Here is a 14984-nt window from a genome sequence, read left to right as displayed (position 1 = left end):
TCCCTGAACAGTGTTGAGAGTATGGGGGAGAATTGTGTCTTCTGCCACTAGCCAGGGTAGGTAGAGGTGAGGGTCTGCGGACCCACGCAGTGGACTTTGCCCTATTGCTGGTTTCTGAGCGATGCTTCTTGTTGCCTGGCCTGTGGGTATCCACCTGGCTTCGAAGTGAGAGTTTTGAGCTGCTGGAGTGCAGGGTCTGTCCCTTGGGCATTGCTTGCTGTCTGACATGACTGATGCTGCGATGGTAGCCTTCCCTGCGGCCCTCACATCAGCCCACTCCTGTCCCGAGTTCCCAGCCACCACGGGAACACTAAGTCTTGGCCTCCCACGTGGACCAACAGCACAGCCAATTTGGTGTCCCTAGGTTGGTGTCTGGACCGCTTGGGCTGCTATGACAGAATACCACAGACTGGGGCACTTATAAACACACACTCCTTTCTCCCAGTTCTGGAGGCTGGAAGTCGAAGATGGAGACACCAGCATGGTCGAATTCTGGTGAGAATCCCCCACTTCCTTGTTCACAGATGGCATCTTCTTACTGTGGCCTCGCATGGAGGGAGGGGTGAGGGGGCTCTCTTTTTAAGGACACTGATCCCATCATGGGGTTTCCACCCTCATGACCCAGTCACCCTCCAGAGGCCCCACCTCCGGAAACCATCCCATGCAGGGTAGGATTCCAGCCTGTGAACTTGGGGAGGCACACACTCAGACCACCACTGCTGGTGGCCCTCAGGGCAGCGGCTTAGCCCTGGCGAGAAGAGTGTAGAACTCCCAGGGCTACTGTTACTTGTCTACCACACTTGACTTTCTGTGACCAAACCTGGACTTCCAGAAATGTGGACACACATCCGATAGTTTTATTGTCCTTATTCTCCTGACCTTTGTCTCCATCCTACCAACCTTTCAGCCTTTCTTGATCTCAACTTTAATCTCCAGGTTAAATCCTTTTTTTTGTTTTTCAATTTTTTTTATTGTGGTAAACTATTCAAATCTTAACCATTTTTAAGTGTAGAATTAAGTGGTATTAAATAAATTCGTAGTATTGTATAGCCATCACCATAACTTTTCTCCCTATAAAACTCTATACCCATTAAATAATAACTCCCTTTGATCTGAGCTGTGATAGAGCAGTGGATGAAGCATAGACCTAGAATGCTAAGGTTGCTGGTGCGAGGCCCTGGGCTTGCCTGTGCCTCACGCAAAGCGGCTACCGGTTGATGCTTGCAAATGTCCTCAAGGTTCATCCATGTCGTAGCACATTGCAGAATTTCCTTTTTTTTTTTTTTTTTGGTGTTTTTCTGAAGCTGGAAACGGGGAGAGACAGTCAGACAGACTCCCGCATGCGCCCGACCGGGATCCATCCACCCGGCACGCCCACCAGGGGCGACACTCTGCCCACCAGGGGGCGATGCTCTGCCACGACCAGAGCCACTCTAGCGCCTGGGGCAGAGGCCAAGGAGCCATCCCCAGCGCCCGGGCCATCTTCACTCCAATGGAGCCCCGGCTGCGGGAGGGGAAGAGAGAGACAGAGAGGAAGGAGGGGGGGTGGAGAAGCAAATGGGCGCTTCTCCTATGTGCCCTGGCTGGGAATCGAACCCAGGTCCCCCGCACGCCAGGCCGACGCTCTACCGCTGAGCCAACCGGCCAGGGCTGCAGAATTTCCTTTTTAAAGGCTGAATAATATTCGATTGCATGTGCACACCACATTCTGTTATCTATTCATACATTGATGGACATGTGGGTTGCTTACAAGTTTCAGCTACTGTGAGCAATGCTGCTATAAACATGAGTGTACAAATAGTTCTTTGAGACCTTGCATTCAGTTTTTTTAGGTATGTACCCAGAAGTGGAATTGCTGGGTCATATGAGTTAGGAAGTGCTCCCTCCCCTTCCATTTTTAGGAAAAGTTTGAGAAGGATTGGCATTAATTCTTTACATGTTTGGTAGAATTCACCAGTAAAGCCACTTGGTCCTGTGGTTTCCTGTATTAGAAGTTTTTTAATTACTAATTCAAATTCTTACTCATTATTAGTCTTTCAGATTTTCTATTCCTTCCTGATGCAGTCTTGTTATACTGTATGTTTCTAGGAATTTCTCCACTTCTTCTGGTTGTCCAGTTTGTTGGAGTACAGTTGCTCACAGTAGTCCGTTAGGATCCTTGGTGTTTGTATGACGTTAGTTGTCATGTCTCCACTTCCGTTTCTAACCCGGAGTTCTCTTTTCTTGGTAAATATAGCTAAAGCCTTGTCTATTCAGCTTCAAAAGGCAGCTCGTATTGATCTTCATTGAGAAATGAAGATGCATTGATTTTTTTTTCTTTTTTAGTCTCTATTTCACTTATTTTTGCTCTGATCTTTATTTCTTTCCTTCTAGTAACTGTGGGCTCTGTTGATTCTTTTTCTAGTTCCTCGATGTGTAATGTTAGATTATTTGAGATATTTCTATCTCCTTAACATAAGCCTGTATCAATATAAACGTCCCTTCCAGACTTTGGGGGTGGCCGCAGGTTTCGTTGGTTTCATTTGTTTCAACATGTTCTCTAGTTTTCCTTTGATTTATTCTTTGATTCCTTGGTTATTCCAGACTGTATTGTTTAGTTGCCACATATTTGTAGATTTTCTAGCTTTTCTCTTACGGATATCTAGGTTCATACCATTGTGGTCAGAAAAGATCATTGGTATGATCTCAGTGTTCTTAAATTTGCCAAGTCCTGTTTTGTGTCCTATCATATTATATGTCCTGGGCAACATCTGGGCTTTGAGAGGATCATGGATTCGGCTGCTGTTGGATGCAATGTCTATAAAAGTCTGTTAAGTCCATTTTGTCTAATGTATGGTTTAAGTCCAAGATTTCCTCGTTAACTTTCTGTCGGATACTGAAAGTGGGGAATCAAATCACCACACTGTTACTGTCTTTTCTGTTTTTTCCTTTAGATCTGTTACTATTTTCTTAGTATATTTAGAAGCTGTGATGGTGGGTGCATATATATTCTAAGTTTTATCTTTTTGCTTAATTGATCCGTTTATCATTATATATTGACCTTCTTTGTCTCGTTATCATTTTTGGCCTAGAGTCTGTTTTGTCTGAAATACATACAGTTGACACTTGAACAACATGGGGGTTAGGGGCACTGACCTCCCTCCCACGTAGATGAAAATCCAATTATAACTCCAGTTGCCAACCCCCAGCCCCTGCATCCTCAGATTCCCAACCATGGAGTTGAGCCCCCAACCACACAGGTTTGAGTTGTGCAGGTTATACAAGTGGACCCACACAGTTCAAACCTGCCTTATCCCTGCTCTTTTGATTACCAGATACATGGAATATCTTTTTTCCATGCCTTCACTTTGATGTCTGTGTATGTCTTTAAAGCTGAAGTGGGTCCTACCCGGCTCAGTTGGTAAGAGCATCATTCCAATATGCTAGGGTTGTGGGTTCAATTTTTGGTCAGGGCACATACAAGAATCAACTAATGAATGAGAAAGGAAGTGGAACAGCAAATCAATGTTATTCTCTTTCACTCTCTCTTCCTTTTTCTCTATACACTCAATTAAAATAAAAGGCTGAAGTGGGTCTTTGGTAGGCAGCATATGGTTGGGTCTTGTTTTTTAATTTATCCAGACATTCTGTACCTTTTGATTGGTGAATTTAGTTCATTTACATTTAGAGTTATTGATATGTAGGCACTTATTAATGACATCTTGCTTCTTGTTTGTTTTATATTTCCATGGTTTCTTTTTCCTCTGTTTCTGCCTACCATTATAAATTTGTCATTTTCTTTTTTTATTTCTTTTCCGTTTCTTTTTTTAAATGAGAGGAGGAGTAGTACCTATTATTTTTAATACTCTTTTCCTTACCTTGAAACTATAGTTAAGTGGTTAACATATCATTAGTTGGGCAAACAGGTGTGTTAGGCTTGCTCACTTGTACTTTGCCTGATTGATGCATGAGCACAGGGCAGCACCACGTGTGTATAGTTGATATAAGGCTGCAGGTGCTTGCCCTCAGGGCAGCAGAATGTAGATTGTGGGTTGTCTACCGCCATTGGGCGGGGCCATTTTTTGCTATGGTTTACCAGAGAAGGGGTTTTTCCCCTGGCCTCTTTACTGGTCAGCCCTGAGAGAGAGAGAGGGAAGCAATTTCCCCTGCCTGCTTGCTCATCTGCTGTTGTGAGACTCTAATAAATGGAATAGCCCACCCTTTTCCAGCTCCATAGTTCCTTTACTGTCTGCCTGAATCCAATGTGGACCTGCCTGGCCACAGCCACCAGCCTTACATCTGGCATAGCAAGCAGGCTTTGGATCAGATTGGTATAGAGCCGCCAATACCCTGGAAAGGTGGAATAGACCAGTGGCTGTTCCCGGTGGCTCTCCTTTTGCGTCCCATGGGCTGGGTGTTGTTTACAGCCCTGTGAGAGGAAACTGAGAGCACTGTGAGAGAGACTGCCTGAGGTCGAAAGCTCCTGGGTGAGCTGTGGACTGAGTGGCAACAATGGCACGAGCTGGAATGGTCACTGGAGAAAGAGCTGCAGGCAGGTCCAAGAACTGCAGGTCAGACTACAGGCTGAAAACTAGTGACGGCTTGAACTAGTGCAAGGGCTGGAGAAGGAGGCCAACTGCACTCGAAAGCTGCATGTGAGATGCAGGCTGAGCACCAGTGCTGCTGGAACTAGAGCGATCTCTGGTGAAGGAGTTACAGTTTGGTGAGCTCTAGTTTGCCCTGGAAGCGGAAAGCTGAAACCAACAGTTGGAGACACAACTGCGGGTTCAAGAGCTATTATCTCAGCTTCAGGCTGAGAGCTGGCAGCCACAGGAGCCAAAGCAGGTGCTGAAGATGAAGCTGCATCCGAGGCAGCAGAGAGGCTCTGAGCCAGCGGGATTAGATTTTTCCAACTTTTCTGAGGCAGAGGGGGAGGTTCGGGGTGAAGCTGCTGTCTGCAGACCCAGAGCCTGGCCAAGGGTTGCCCAAAAGGTAAAAATCCTGCAGCCAAGAGTCTTTCAAAGGCAGGCACAACCCCCTCCTCAGGTGGTGGAGCCTTCTGTGGTCTGTCCTTACACCCAGGCAGAGCTGATGGAGTTAGTGGCAAAATTCAGGCAGGAAGCCCACCAAGCACCTGGCAGCCTGGTTGCTACAGTTGTGGGACATAGGGGGTGGATGGCATCATGCTCTCCGGAACAGAGTTGGAGAAATTGGCTGCCATTACCACACACTCCTCACTGAGGTAGCGTCTTCATAACTGCCATGACAACCCAGGAAATCATACCCTATTAGAATGGGTGATGGTCACCATCCATACAGACTGGCAGAATGCCGGAGACTTGCCAGGAGCAATGAGTAGGTGGCAGTGCTATAGTGAGCTAGTAAAAGTCCTTCAAGAACTAGTGCTATAGTGAGCTAGTAAAGGTCCTTCAGGAACTAGGTATGAAGAATGCTGCTTTCAACCAGAGGCCCTGTGAACCAGATGAGGAAGTGTTTACAGCTGGAATGAGAGAACCTTACGTGGAGCAGCCCATCAATGTGGTTATGCAGATGGTAGCAGATTTGTGGGAGCTGGAGGCAGCATGGGACCATAGAGCTGTGAGGGCTGCTGCCTGTGCTACCCCTCCTACTCTAACAAGGGAAATGGGCCTGTAGATTTGACTGTGGCCAGGGCAGATAAGGAGAAATTGGCTGGCAGGTTAAATAAAGTCCTTTTAGAGCTTTGGTGGCAGCTTGCGCCAGAACAGAAGTTCCAGCGACTGAATAAGTGAGCAGCCCTGGCAGCTGCCCAGAAAATTGCTGGCCTGCAGGTTGCATGGTTGCAGGATTACTTGTTGGAGACAGCCGTGGGAGAGGAGGATCCTCCCCAAGACCCACTGTTCCAGTTTGAACAGGGGGAAGGCCAAGAGACCCACCTAACAGGGATGGGCGGGGAGGCCTGAGGCTCCATGTGAAACTGATCATCCATTGATCATCTTCTAATGTGCAGCAGGTGTTGGCATTAGAAGGTAATAGGTGCTTTTTGCAGCAGCAGCAGCAGCAACAGAGAACTATCAAGGCGGCACAGACCTTGCATGTGTTTGACCCCGCCAGGCCCTGTGAGCTTGTTGGTTTGGATGGGGCTTGTGCAACAGACAGCACTTACGGAAAGGTGCTGAGGTCTGTTGATAAAGAGCTGTATGCCTAGTTGCCTGTAATGGACCTTTGCCTTGGTGATTTGCACAGACAGCTGGGCTATCGTGAACTGATCGTTAAGCAGTGTAATGGACCCTTGGACTGTAATCAGAGGGGGGAACCAGCTCCCTTGATGGATGGACATGTCGCTTTTGGACAGTATGGGCAGCTCCAGTGGAGGCCCTCCTGCACTGGGAAGCTGTACTCAGCCAGTTGCAGAGACGCACCAAGGACACTTTACAGTTTCCATGGACACAGCCCTGGACTATACAGTCCCTCCCACATACCCTGGGGTAGGGGGCTAGAGATGGGTCTCCAGTTAGTGCCTTGGGCAGAGTGCTCAGGGAGACATTGTGAGGGACACTTTTGTAATTATTATAATTGTATAACTTGTGCTGTTGCTGTAGTCTGTTTACTTACATAATATACCTCACTCCTCACACAGGGACCTTTGCGGAAGATACCTGTTGTGTAGATTGTGAAGTGAGCAACCCTGAAGGGGTGGAATGTTGGGCAGACAAGTGTGTTAGGCTTGCACTTGCACTTTGCCTGATTGGTGCATGAGCTCAGGGCAACACATGTGCATAGTCTATGTAAGGCTGCAGGTGCTTGCCCTCAGGGTGGCAGATTGTAGATTACCTGCTGCCATTGGGAGGGGCCATTTTTTGCTATGGTTTGCCAGAAGGGGCTCCCCCTCCCCCCCCGGCCTATTTGCTTGTCAGCCCTGAGAGAGAAGCGTTTTTCCCTGCCTGCTTGCTCATCTGCTGTTGCGAGATTCTAATAAATGGAATGGCTGTTTTCCGGCTTCGCAGTTTCTTTACCATCTGCCTGAATCCAATGTGAACCTGCTTGGCCATGGCCACAGCCACAGCCACGGCCACGAGCCTTACACCATTCTATTACAGAATTAGAGTTTTCTAAGTCTGAATGTATATCTGCCTTTATTAGTGTGTTGTGTATTTTCATATACTTTCATGTCACTGATTAGCTCTTCATTTCATGTAGAACAATTACTTTCAGCCTTTTCGAGATGATCAGCCCCAAATGGTCTTTCCTTGCAGGAAAGGGGGACTTGAAAATTTCTTCAAACCATGTCTGCTGTGTCCAGTCTTTTCCCCTCCAGTGAGTGGCATGCTGGACTCGCCACCAGAGAAGGCCGATTTCTGTTTTCTCTGACTTCTGTGAGTATCTTGTCCAGGTCAGCACTCTCCCAGGTTTCCCTGGCTGGCGAGGATGGGGCAGGCTCACTGCTGCACTGGTTCCACCGCCGAGATGAGGTGTCTGCCTATCGCCAGATACACAGACTCCTCGTGGGTCCCATGGTGTGTGGTGCTGGGTCCTACAGCAACAAACAAGGTGATTTTGTTTGTGGCTAGATGCCTAATGTATTGTTTAAAAAAAGAGGACAAAGAGGAACATCTTTTGCTGCCATGATGCAGATGTCACTTTTATGGTTTTCTTGTCCTAAACATAACTTTCCTTGGTCTATTCTTCTCCCGTTCACTAACAAACTTCTCAAGTCGTCTTCTCTAACCTTCACTACTTACCATGTGCCTTCTGTAGTCACATGCCTGTTACCCGATGGCATCACCCTCATTCCTGCTTCCTGTCTGCTGGCTTACTTAACCTTGTCAAATCTCTCCATTACTTAGGGAGAAGTTACTTTCCTATAACACTTAGCCCTGTCAGTATCTGTAGAGAAAACTTATTTCCTCCCCCCCCCCAATTTTACAAGTAATGTTCGTAGTTCAAATATAGGAAAAAAATGAGTCATCTCAAATCAATATTGGGTCCTCACGTGCCATTCTCCAGCTCTCTCCTGCTTACCTTTCAAGATTCAGTTTACATGTAATTTTTTAAGCCTTCCCTAATTCTTTCCCCTCCTAATTGCTTTCCTTTCTCTGTACCCTATACTCCTGTATTTATTCTTGCTTGCACCTAACTCTGACTTATAAGTAGATTTTTATTTTATTAATACCCTCACTAGAATGTGAGCTATATACGGACAGGGAGTAAGTCTAGTTTGCTTATCATATATTAAGCATCATGGATGCCGTAGCTCAACTATTTGTTAAATGAATAATGTCTACATTATCTTCTGAATCTCCTTAGCATTGCACACCTTCTGTTATACTCGGCCTTGTTCCTAGACAGTAGGAATTATTTATCTTTGCAAGATTACTAAGCCATCTAGTCTTCAAGCGGCTGTAGAAGAGATGTTAAAAACATGGATACTGGTTCTGAGCAGCTCTGGGTCCCAGCTTTCTCTCCAATATGAGGTTAAGTTAGACCAGATAAAGGTTTTCAAGTGCCTTGTAAAGCCATAGGGGAATCTTTGGATACCTTCCCAGGGCTGCCTAATCGAAATATCAGCTTAGAACTTGACTGGACATTTGCTAACCTCTCAAATCTCAGACTCTGACACACCATGCATAAGCCTATCCTCAGAGCTCACATTCTGACAAAAACTGTTTTGTTATCAGCTCCTCAGTATCAAAGAGGCCTTCTAATTATACACATTTGCTGATTGAATATCGACTACAAGTAAGGTGCTGATGTGGACACACACTTGGTAAGACAAAGCTTGTTTTCAGGTTGCACTGTCCAATACAGGGTGGTCATCAGCCACATAAGAATGAAAGATGGCTAGTCCAAATAGGCGTGCTAAAGGAATAAAACACACTGGGTTTTGAAGGCTCAGCGCAAAACAAGAATGTAAAATATTTCAATCATTGTTAAATATTGCAATGTTTTGGCTATATTAAAATTAATTCCACCCTTTTTTTTTTTTTTAGAATTACACAGGTACCCCATATTACAGATTTTCATTTGACAACACTACTTTATGCAGTTTGTAGCTCGGTTTTGCAGTGTTCATGTTTTGTGAACGTACATCCCTTTACAGCTTGCCGCTCGGCTGTGATCCTTGGCCAGCAGAATCACCGTCACTGGAGGCTTATGAGAAGTAGCAGAATCACCAGTGCCGTTGACCCGAAGCCTAAGCCAGAATCTGCACTTTTGCTAGACCCACAGGTGATTGGTGTGCACAAATCTGAGACTGACCTAGAGCACAGTTAACAGTCCTCATCTGCCTCCCTACCCTTATTTTTCCTTCTCCAATTCCATTGGATTGGGCATTAACCTGAAGGCCAAGAGTCGTTCTGGGGTGTGTGTGGGGGGATAGTCTATAGATGAGCCCTAGGAGTCTGTAAGATACTAAATTTCATACAGCCTATTTTTTCTTCTGTTCCAAGTGAAAGGAGGGGAGATAGACTGCATGCACTCCGACCAGGATCCACCTAGCAACCCCATCTGGGGTCAGTCCTCTCGCCATCTGGAGCCATGCTCACAACCAAGCTGTTTTTAGCACGAGATTGGGGCAGCATGGAGCCATCCACAGTGCCCAGGGCCAATGAACTTGAACCAATCAAATCATGAATGCAGGAGGGAGACAGGGCAGAAGCAGATGGACACTTCTCCTGGGTGCCCTGGCCGAGAGCCAAACCCAGGACTTCCACACACCAGGCTGACACTCTACCAGAGCCAACCAGTCAGAGCCAGCCATACAGTGTATTTTTTGCATGTACATGCATGTGGATTTTTCACGAAATGGCCCATTGTTTTTATTCTCATGAGTAAAGCAATGGTTGTGAAAGGATGGTCCCTTTAGCAACACTGGGAACCTGTTAGTAATACAAATGTTGGAGGTTGGGCCAGCAATGTTTTTAACAAGCTCTTCTGAGATTCTGATGTCAGAAGTTGGAGAACCACTGAATTTGATTCTGAAGGCTAAAGAGGGCCAGGTCCCTTCTTGAATGATCAGGAGGTTGACACTGGCCTGAACTGAGATTGAGGTTGGCTCATGTAAACTGGTCTAAGTGGAGTGACACAGGGAGAGAGATGGATTTGATTCTAGATGTATTGAAATAGGATACTGACAAATTTCAAGTGTGTATGGAACAATTTTCTATCTGGATGTTTAGCCTAGTGTGAGGGTTAAGAAAACAGGCTTTGTAGTCAACCTGAAATTTTTGAGAACGACTAAACGTATTTTGAGTCTTTTTGAAAGCTGAAAAAAGTTTAACTTAAATGTTTAAGTGAATGATTTTTCAGAGTTTTTATATCAAGTTAAATGTCCAGTGGATAACCCACTGTGTATGATCACCATGTAATATAGCTGTGTTTGGTTTAGTATAGTGGAACTAAATCAATAATGTATTAAAGCCACATTTTTTTAAATACATTTATTAACCAATGTTAACACATTAAGTGAATCTATATATTGCTAGTCAGAGCAGCTTACAAAATGCCAGAATGCATCATAGAACTGGACAGCCACAATGAATAATTACAATGTGCATAGTGGCTAAGCTCAACATCTTGATATAGCTTTATGATTTGCAGAAAAATTTTAATGATTCCTAAAACAATCAATTGTAATTTTACCTAAAACTTTTATAAAACCAGGCCACAATCTCTTTTTTTTAATTTTTTTTTTTTTTTTTTTTACACACAGTTTCACGCTGTAGTAACTTGGAAATGTGCAACCGTGTCAACGGAGACGAAAAAGCCAAACACGAATCTTACGTTCATGCAGCTATCAGTAAGTAGTACACACTCTGGAATGGTTTTACACCGAAAGTATTTCCACAATAACTTGCGCTCATAGGGGTGGATCGAAGTTTTAAAACTTGAAAAACGATCAAGAGAAGGTAAGTGTTCTTGGTTATAAGATCAAGAGAAGGTAAGTGTTCTTGGTTATAATGTTTCAACCAGACCACGGCACTGTGGCAACACTGACTAATCACGGAGCAACATGGAGGGACTGAGATGCCAAGTCACTGCAAAGTCCAGGCAGGGTGATGGACCGGGGCTACAGGGCAGTTCTTACAGGCCGTTAGGCACCGCTGGGCAGCAGCTTGTCGATGAACTTGTGTTGCCACCATCTGCAGCAGCATCGGGACTGGGTGGATTATTTCACAGGAGACTTAGTTACATTTTCATCTTTAGAGTGACCCTGACAAACCTAGAGAAAACTTTTTTAAAGGTTTTTCTCCTGATTCTTTCACTTCCATTGTGTGTAATTGCTTTAATAAATATCAAAGGTCTAAATAAATATTTACAAATAATTTCTCTAACCTTAAAAAGTAACTAAATGATAAATGGGAATTTGACTTGGTCTAAGATCAATCTTTGAAAAAAAACATAAATTGTGAGCTTTTTCTTAAAAAAAAGTAATTTCAGTTTTTCTGGCTGTATTTTATATATCTATGTATAAAAAATCATAATTCAACTATCGATCCATTCCTATTGGTAATGCTTCTTCATCCAGACATTCCGCAAAATACAGACTTTTTACAAACCACGGCATCTTTAATACAAGAAAATTAACATGCATTTTCTTCATTCTGTGTACAGTGATGGGGCTCGTTAGTCGGCAATGACCCATTACCACAAACATAACGGCTTCTGTGAAACTTAAGTGCTTTCTTTCCTTTCAGCATTAACTTACAATATACGAGGTGACTCCAGGTAATAGGCAATCAATATCTGGGGAGGAAAGGGAAGCATTAAATAAATTTGTATGCCTCATCTATAATTTCATGTATGGATTAAGGTAGTTTTTGGCTTATTTTTGTTTTTTATCTTGTTACAAGCACTCATGTTAGGACAAAAAATGAAATGTGCAAACTTTAAAATTTAAATATTCATTTTCTCTAAGATCCAGCTCAGTAAAAGTTTACCCCAGTTCCCTGCAATTTTAAACTACAAGATCAAAGCTAATAATTTGTTATAAAAGTTATATATTGAAAAGAAATAATGAAAAACACAATTGGGAAATATTTAAGAAAAAATATGCAGGACGAGCACCTGCTGCGTCAACCCTGTTCCCTAAATTCAATCTTATACCCACTGGCATGACCCATAGATAATGCCTTTAAACAGTAAATTAAGCTGAACAAAACCAGCTCAACAAGGTTAAGAAATAAATTTCACATCAAGGTAGTATGTTTTATTTCTGAAACAGTTCTGTAGTTCTTACATTCAGATCTATTTTACATGTTTGTTAAACTCGCTTGTATTTACCTGTTGTTTTTTAAAGATCTGTTGTTTAAAGGTTAAAATCTCTGTAAAACCTAAAAATGTTTTAAAATTTGCTGTAAATGCAACAAATTCTCAATTAAATTTTATTTAAAATAATACCCTTGACTGATGTTACTTTTACCCCCGAAAAACTCCAGAGGGACATTAACAAAAGATTTAAACTACTGTGCAAAATCTCTTCACGAAAAGTGTTTAAAGGCTGGTGCAAAATGGGAAGCAAATTCTAAACAATTTTGGCTTCTTAGAAACAAAAACCGTTGTATCTGAGAAGAGCGATCGTCAGTGACTCTCCAGCCAGAACCGTCTTCATCTTTTCCGGCGACAGGTGCGCTTGTGCTCGGCGTGCCAGTGCTCCTGCTGGCACTTGATGGAGCAGTAGGACGTGTTCCAGCAGCAGTGGTACATGGCCTCCTCCTCACAGTTGTAGCACTACATGAGAAATCAGGACCGTGTTTAAACTTGAGATTGAACGCATAGAAGCTGGTTAAAATTGTGATTTTAATAATCTTTCTGGCTCAACCTTAAATTAACGCCTTCACCAAGAACAACAGAAGACGTTTTATATATAGAGCAGGAAACGATGGGATGACTGGGGCTGTGGTATGTGTAGTCAGTTATCAGCAAATTCAAACCTACCTCGTACAGCAACTCGTTTTATCTCTACTGGGTCAGCTCATTCCCATCAGCACACAAACATAAACATTTCTATTTCCTTAAAAAGGTCTGAAAGGATTCTGGAAATACAATAGAATAGAAATCTGTTTCCCCATTTGGACAATTGCACTGGCAGAACCTGTCTGAAGTAACTATCCTGGAACTCTGGAATCTACTGAAGGCTTACAACTTGCAGGCGAAGACTCGGACTATAAGTTGTGGTTAATTTTGGTCAATTTTAGCCCTTAGCAGAGTAGCAGCTACCCACCACCACGCAGGCAGCTGTGCACATGTTCCTGGAGCAGCCTGTGGGAACCAGGGTGGACAATAAGGACCCAGTACTCCAAATACTGGAGATCTGTGCTGACTGCTGCTTCTGATCACAGAAGACAGACGGCATGGGGGTGGGGGTGGCTGATGATGTTTCTCTCATTGTCATAAGCCTTGGCTTCTCCAGTTGAAGTGACTTCCAGGAAAGTTAAAGGGCCATTGCATTTAATTTCCCCTTTTGGGAGCCAGAAATTAAAGATCAGGCAATTCAAAACCAACTGCATATACAGAGAATATTAGTTAACGTGCATGCCCTAGGAAAGTCTCAGAAAAGGCCTAGAAAACATTTAGTTTACACCTCAGGCTGAGTTTTCACACAGCCAACAAACCCTGAAGAGGTCTGGATAAAAAGTTTCAGAGTTACCATATTATTAGATTTTGCATGTCCAGGGTTCAATAATAATAATAATAAATTATTATAAGACATACAAAGAAACAGAAACATATGATCACTGAGTTGAAAAAAACAACAACAGAAACTATCCCTAAAAAGGCCTTAATGAACAGTTATATTAGATGAAGACTTTAAAACAACTATGAAAGAGACTTAAAAAACTAAAGGAAGATATGGACAAAGTCAAGAAAATAGTGTGAACAAAATGGAAATGTCGAATAAAAGAAACCAAAAATCTGGAGCTGAAAAGTCCATTAACTGAAGAGAAAAATTTAGTAGAGGTATTCAAAAGCAGATCTGAGCAGGCACAAGACAAGACAAGGGAAATTAACAAGAGAAAGAGCCTGACCAGGCAGTGGCACAGTGGATAGAGCGTTGGAACAGGACATGGAGGAACCAGGTTCAAAACCCCGAGGTTGCTGGCTTGACTGTGGGCTCATCTGGTTTGAGCAAGGCTCATCAGCTTGAACCCAAGGTCGCTGGCTTGAGCAAGGGGTCACTCGGTCTGCTGTAGCCCCCCCTCCCCTCTGTCAAGGCACATATGAGAAAGCAATCAATGAACAACTAAGGAGCCGCAACAAAGAATTGATGCTTCTCATCTCTCTCCCTTCCTGTCTGTCTGTCCTTTACAGTCCCTCTCTCTGTCTCTGTCACAAAATAAAGAGAGAAAAGACTGAAGAAAAGTGAACAGAGCCTATGGGATCTGTGGAGCTTGACTCAAGACACCAAGACACACATTTTTGGATTCCAAGAGGAGAAAAAAAGGCAGGGAAATATTTGAAGAAATAATAGCTGAGAACTTCCCAGTCTGATGAAAGATAAGAATATAAACATTCAAGAAGCTAAAGAACTCCAAGAGACCCACATCAACAACATATTATAACCAAACTTTCAAAAGCCAAAGTTAATAGAAAACCGTGAAAGCAGCAAAAGAGAAGCAAACTGTCATATACAAAGAATCACCAATATATGATCAGATTTCTCATCAGAAACTTTGGAGGCCAGAAGATAGAGGATGGATATAGTCAAAGTGTAAAAGAAAAACCTGTAAACAGAGAATCCTATATTTAGCAAAACTATCCTTCAAAAGTAAGAGAGAAAATTTAAAATTTCCAGATTAAAGCTGAGAGATTTCCAAAGATCCCAGTGAGGATTGTCCTGGACAAGTATAAAAGGTTAGTACTATTGTCACAATGGCTTGTAACTGTACATTTTGTTTTCTAGATGACTTACAGACATTGGGATAAATTCCTCAACAATGAATTTCAGTAAATACTAAAAACAAGAGCTCTGACCAGACAGCTCGGTTGGCTAGAGCCTCATGCTGAAGCACAGAGGTTGTCAGTTC

General features: G+C 43.4%; 1 protein-coding gene across 9 annotated transcripts in view; it reads right to left on the bottom strand.

Annotated features, from left to right (window-relative positions):
• Positions 1 to 10669: 10669 nt before the first annotated feature.
• Positions 10670 to 14984, bottom strand: part of ZMYND11 (zinc finger MYND-type containing 11) — a 170897-nt gene continuing 166582 nt past the window's right edge. For all 9 annotated transcript variants that reach the window (XM_066384347.1, XM_066384352.1, XM_066384346.1 and 6 more), the window contains one exon: positions 10670 to 12687. In XM_066384347.1, coding sequence (XP_066240444.1) covers positions 12565 to 12687 — 123 coding nt within the window. In that variant the 3' untranslated portion in view covers positions 10670 to 12564. The remainder of the gene's footprint in view (positions 12688 to 14984) is intronic.

Source organism: Saccopteryx leptura, chromosome 5 (assembly GCF_036850995.1).
Source record: "Saccopteryx leptura isolate mSacLep1 chromosome 5, mSacLep1_pri_phased_curated, whole genome shotgun sequence".
NCBI classification, from domain to species: Eukaryota; Metazoa; Chordata; class Mammalia; order Chiroptera; family Emballonuridae; genus Saccopteryx; species Saccopteryx leptura.
This window is presented reverse-complemented; position numbering and strand designations above follow the sequence as displayed.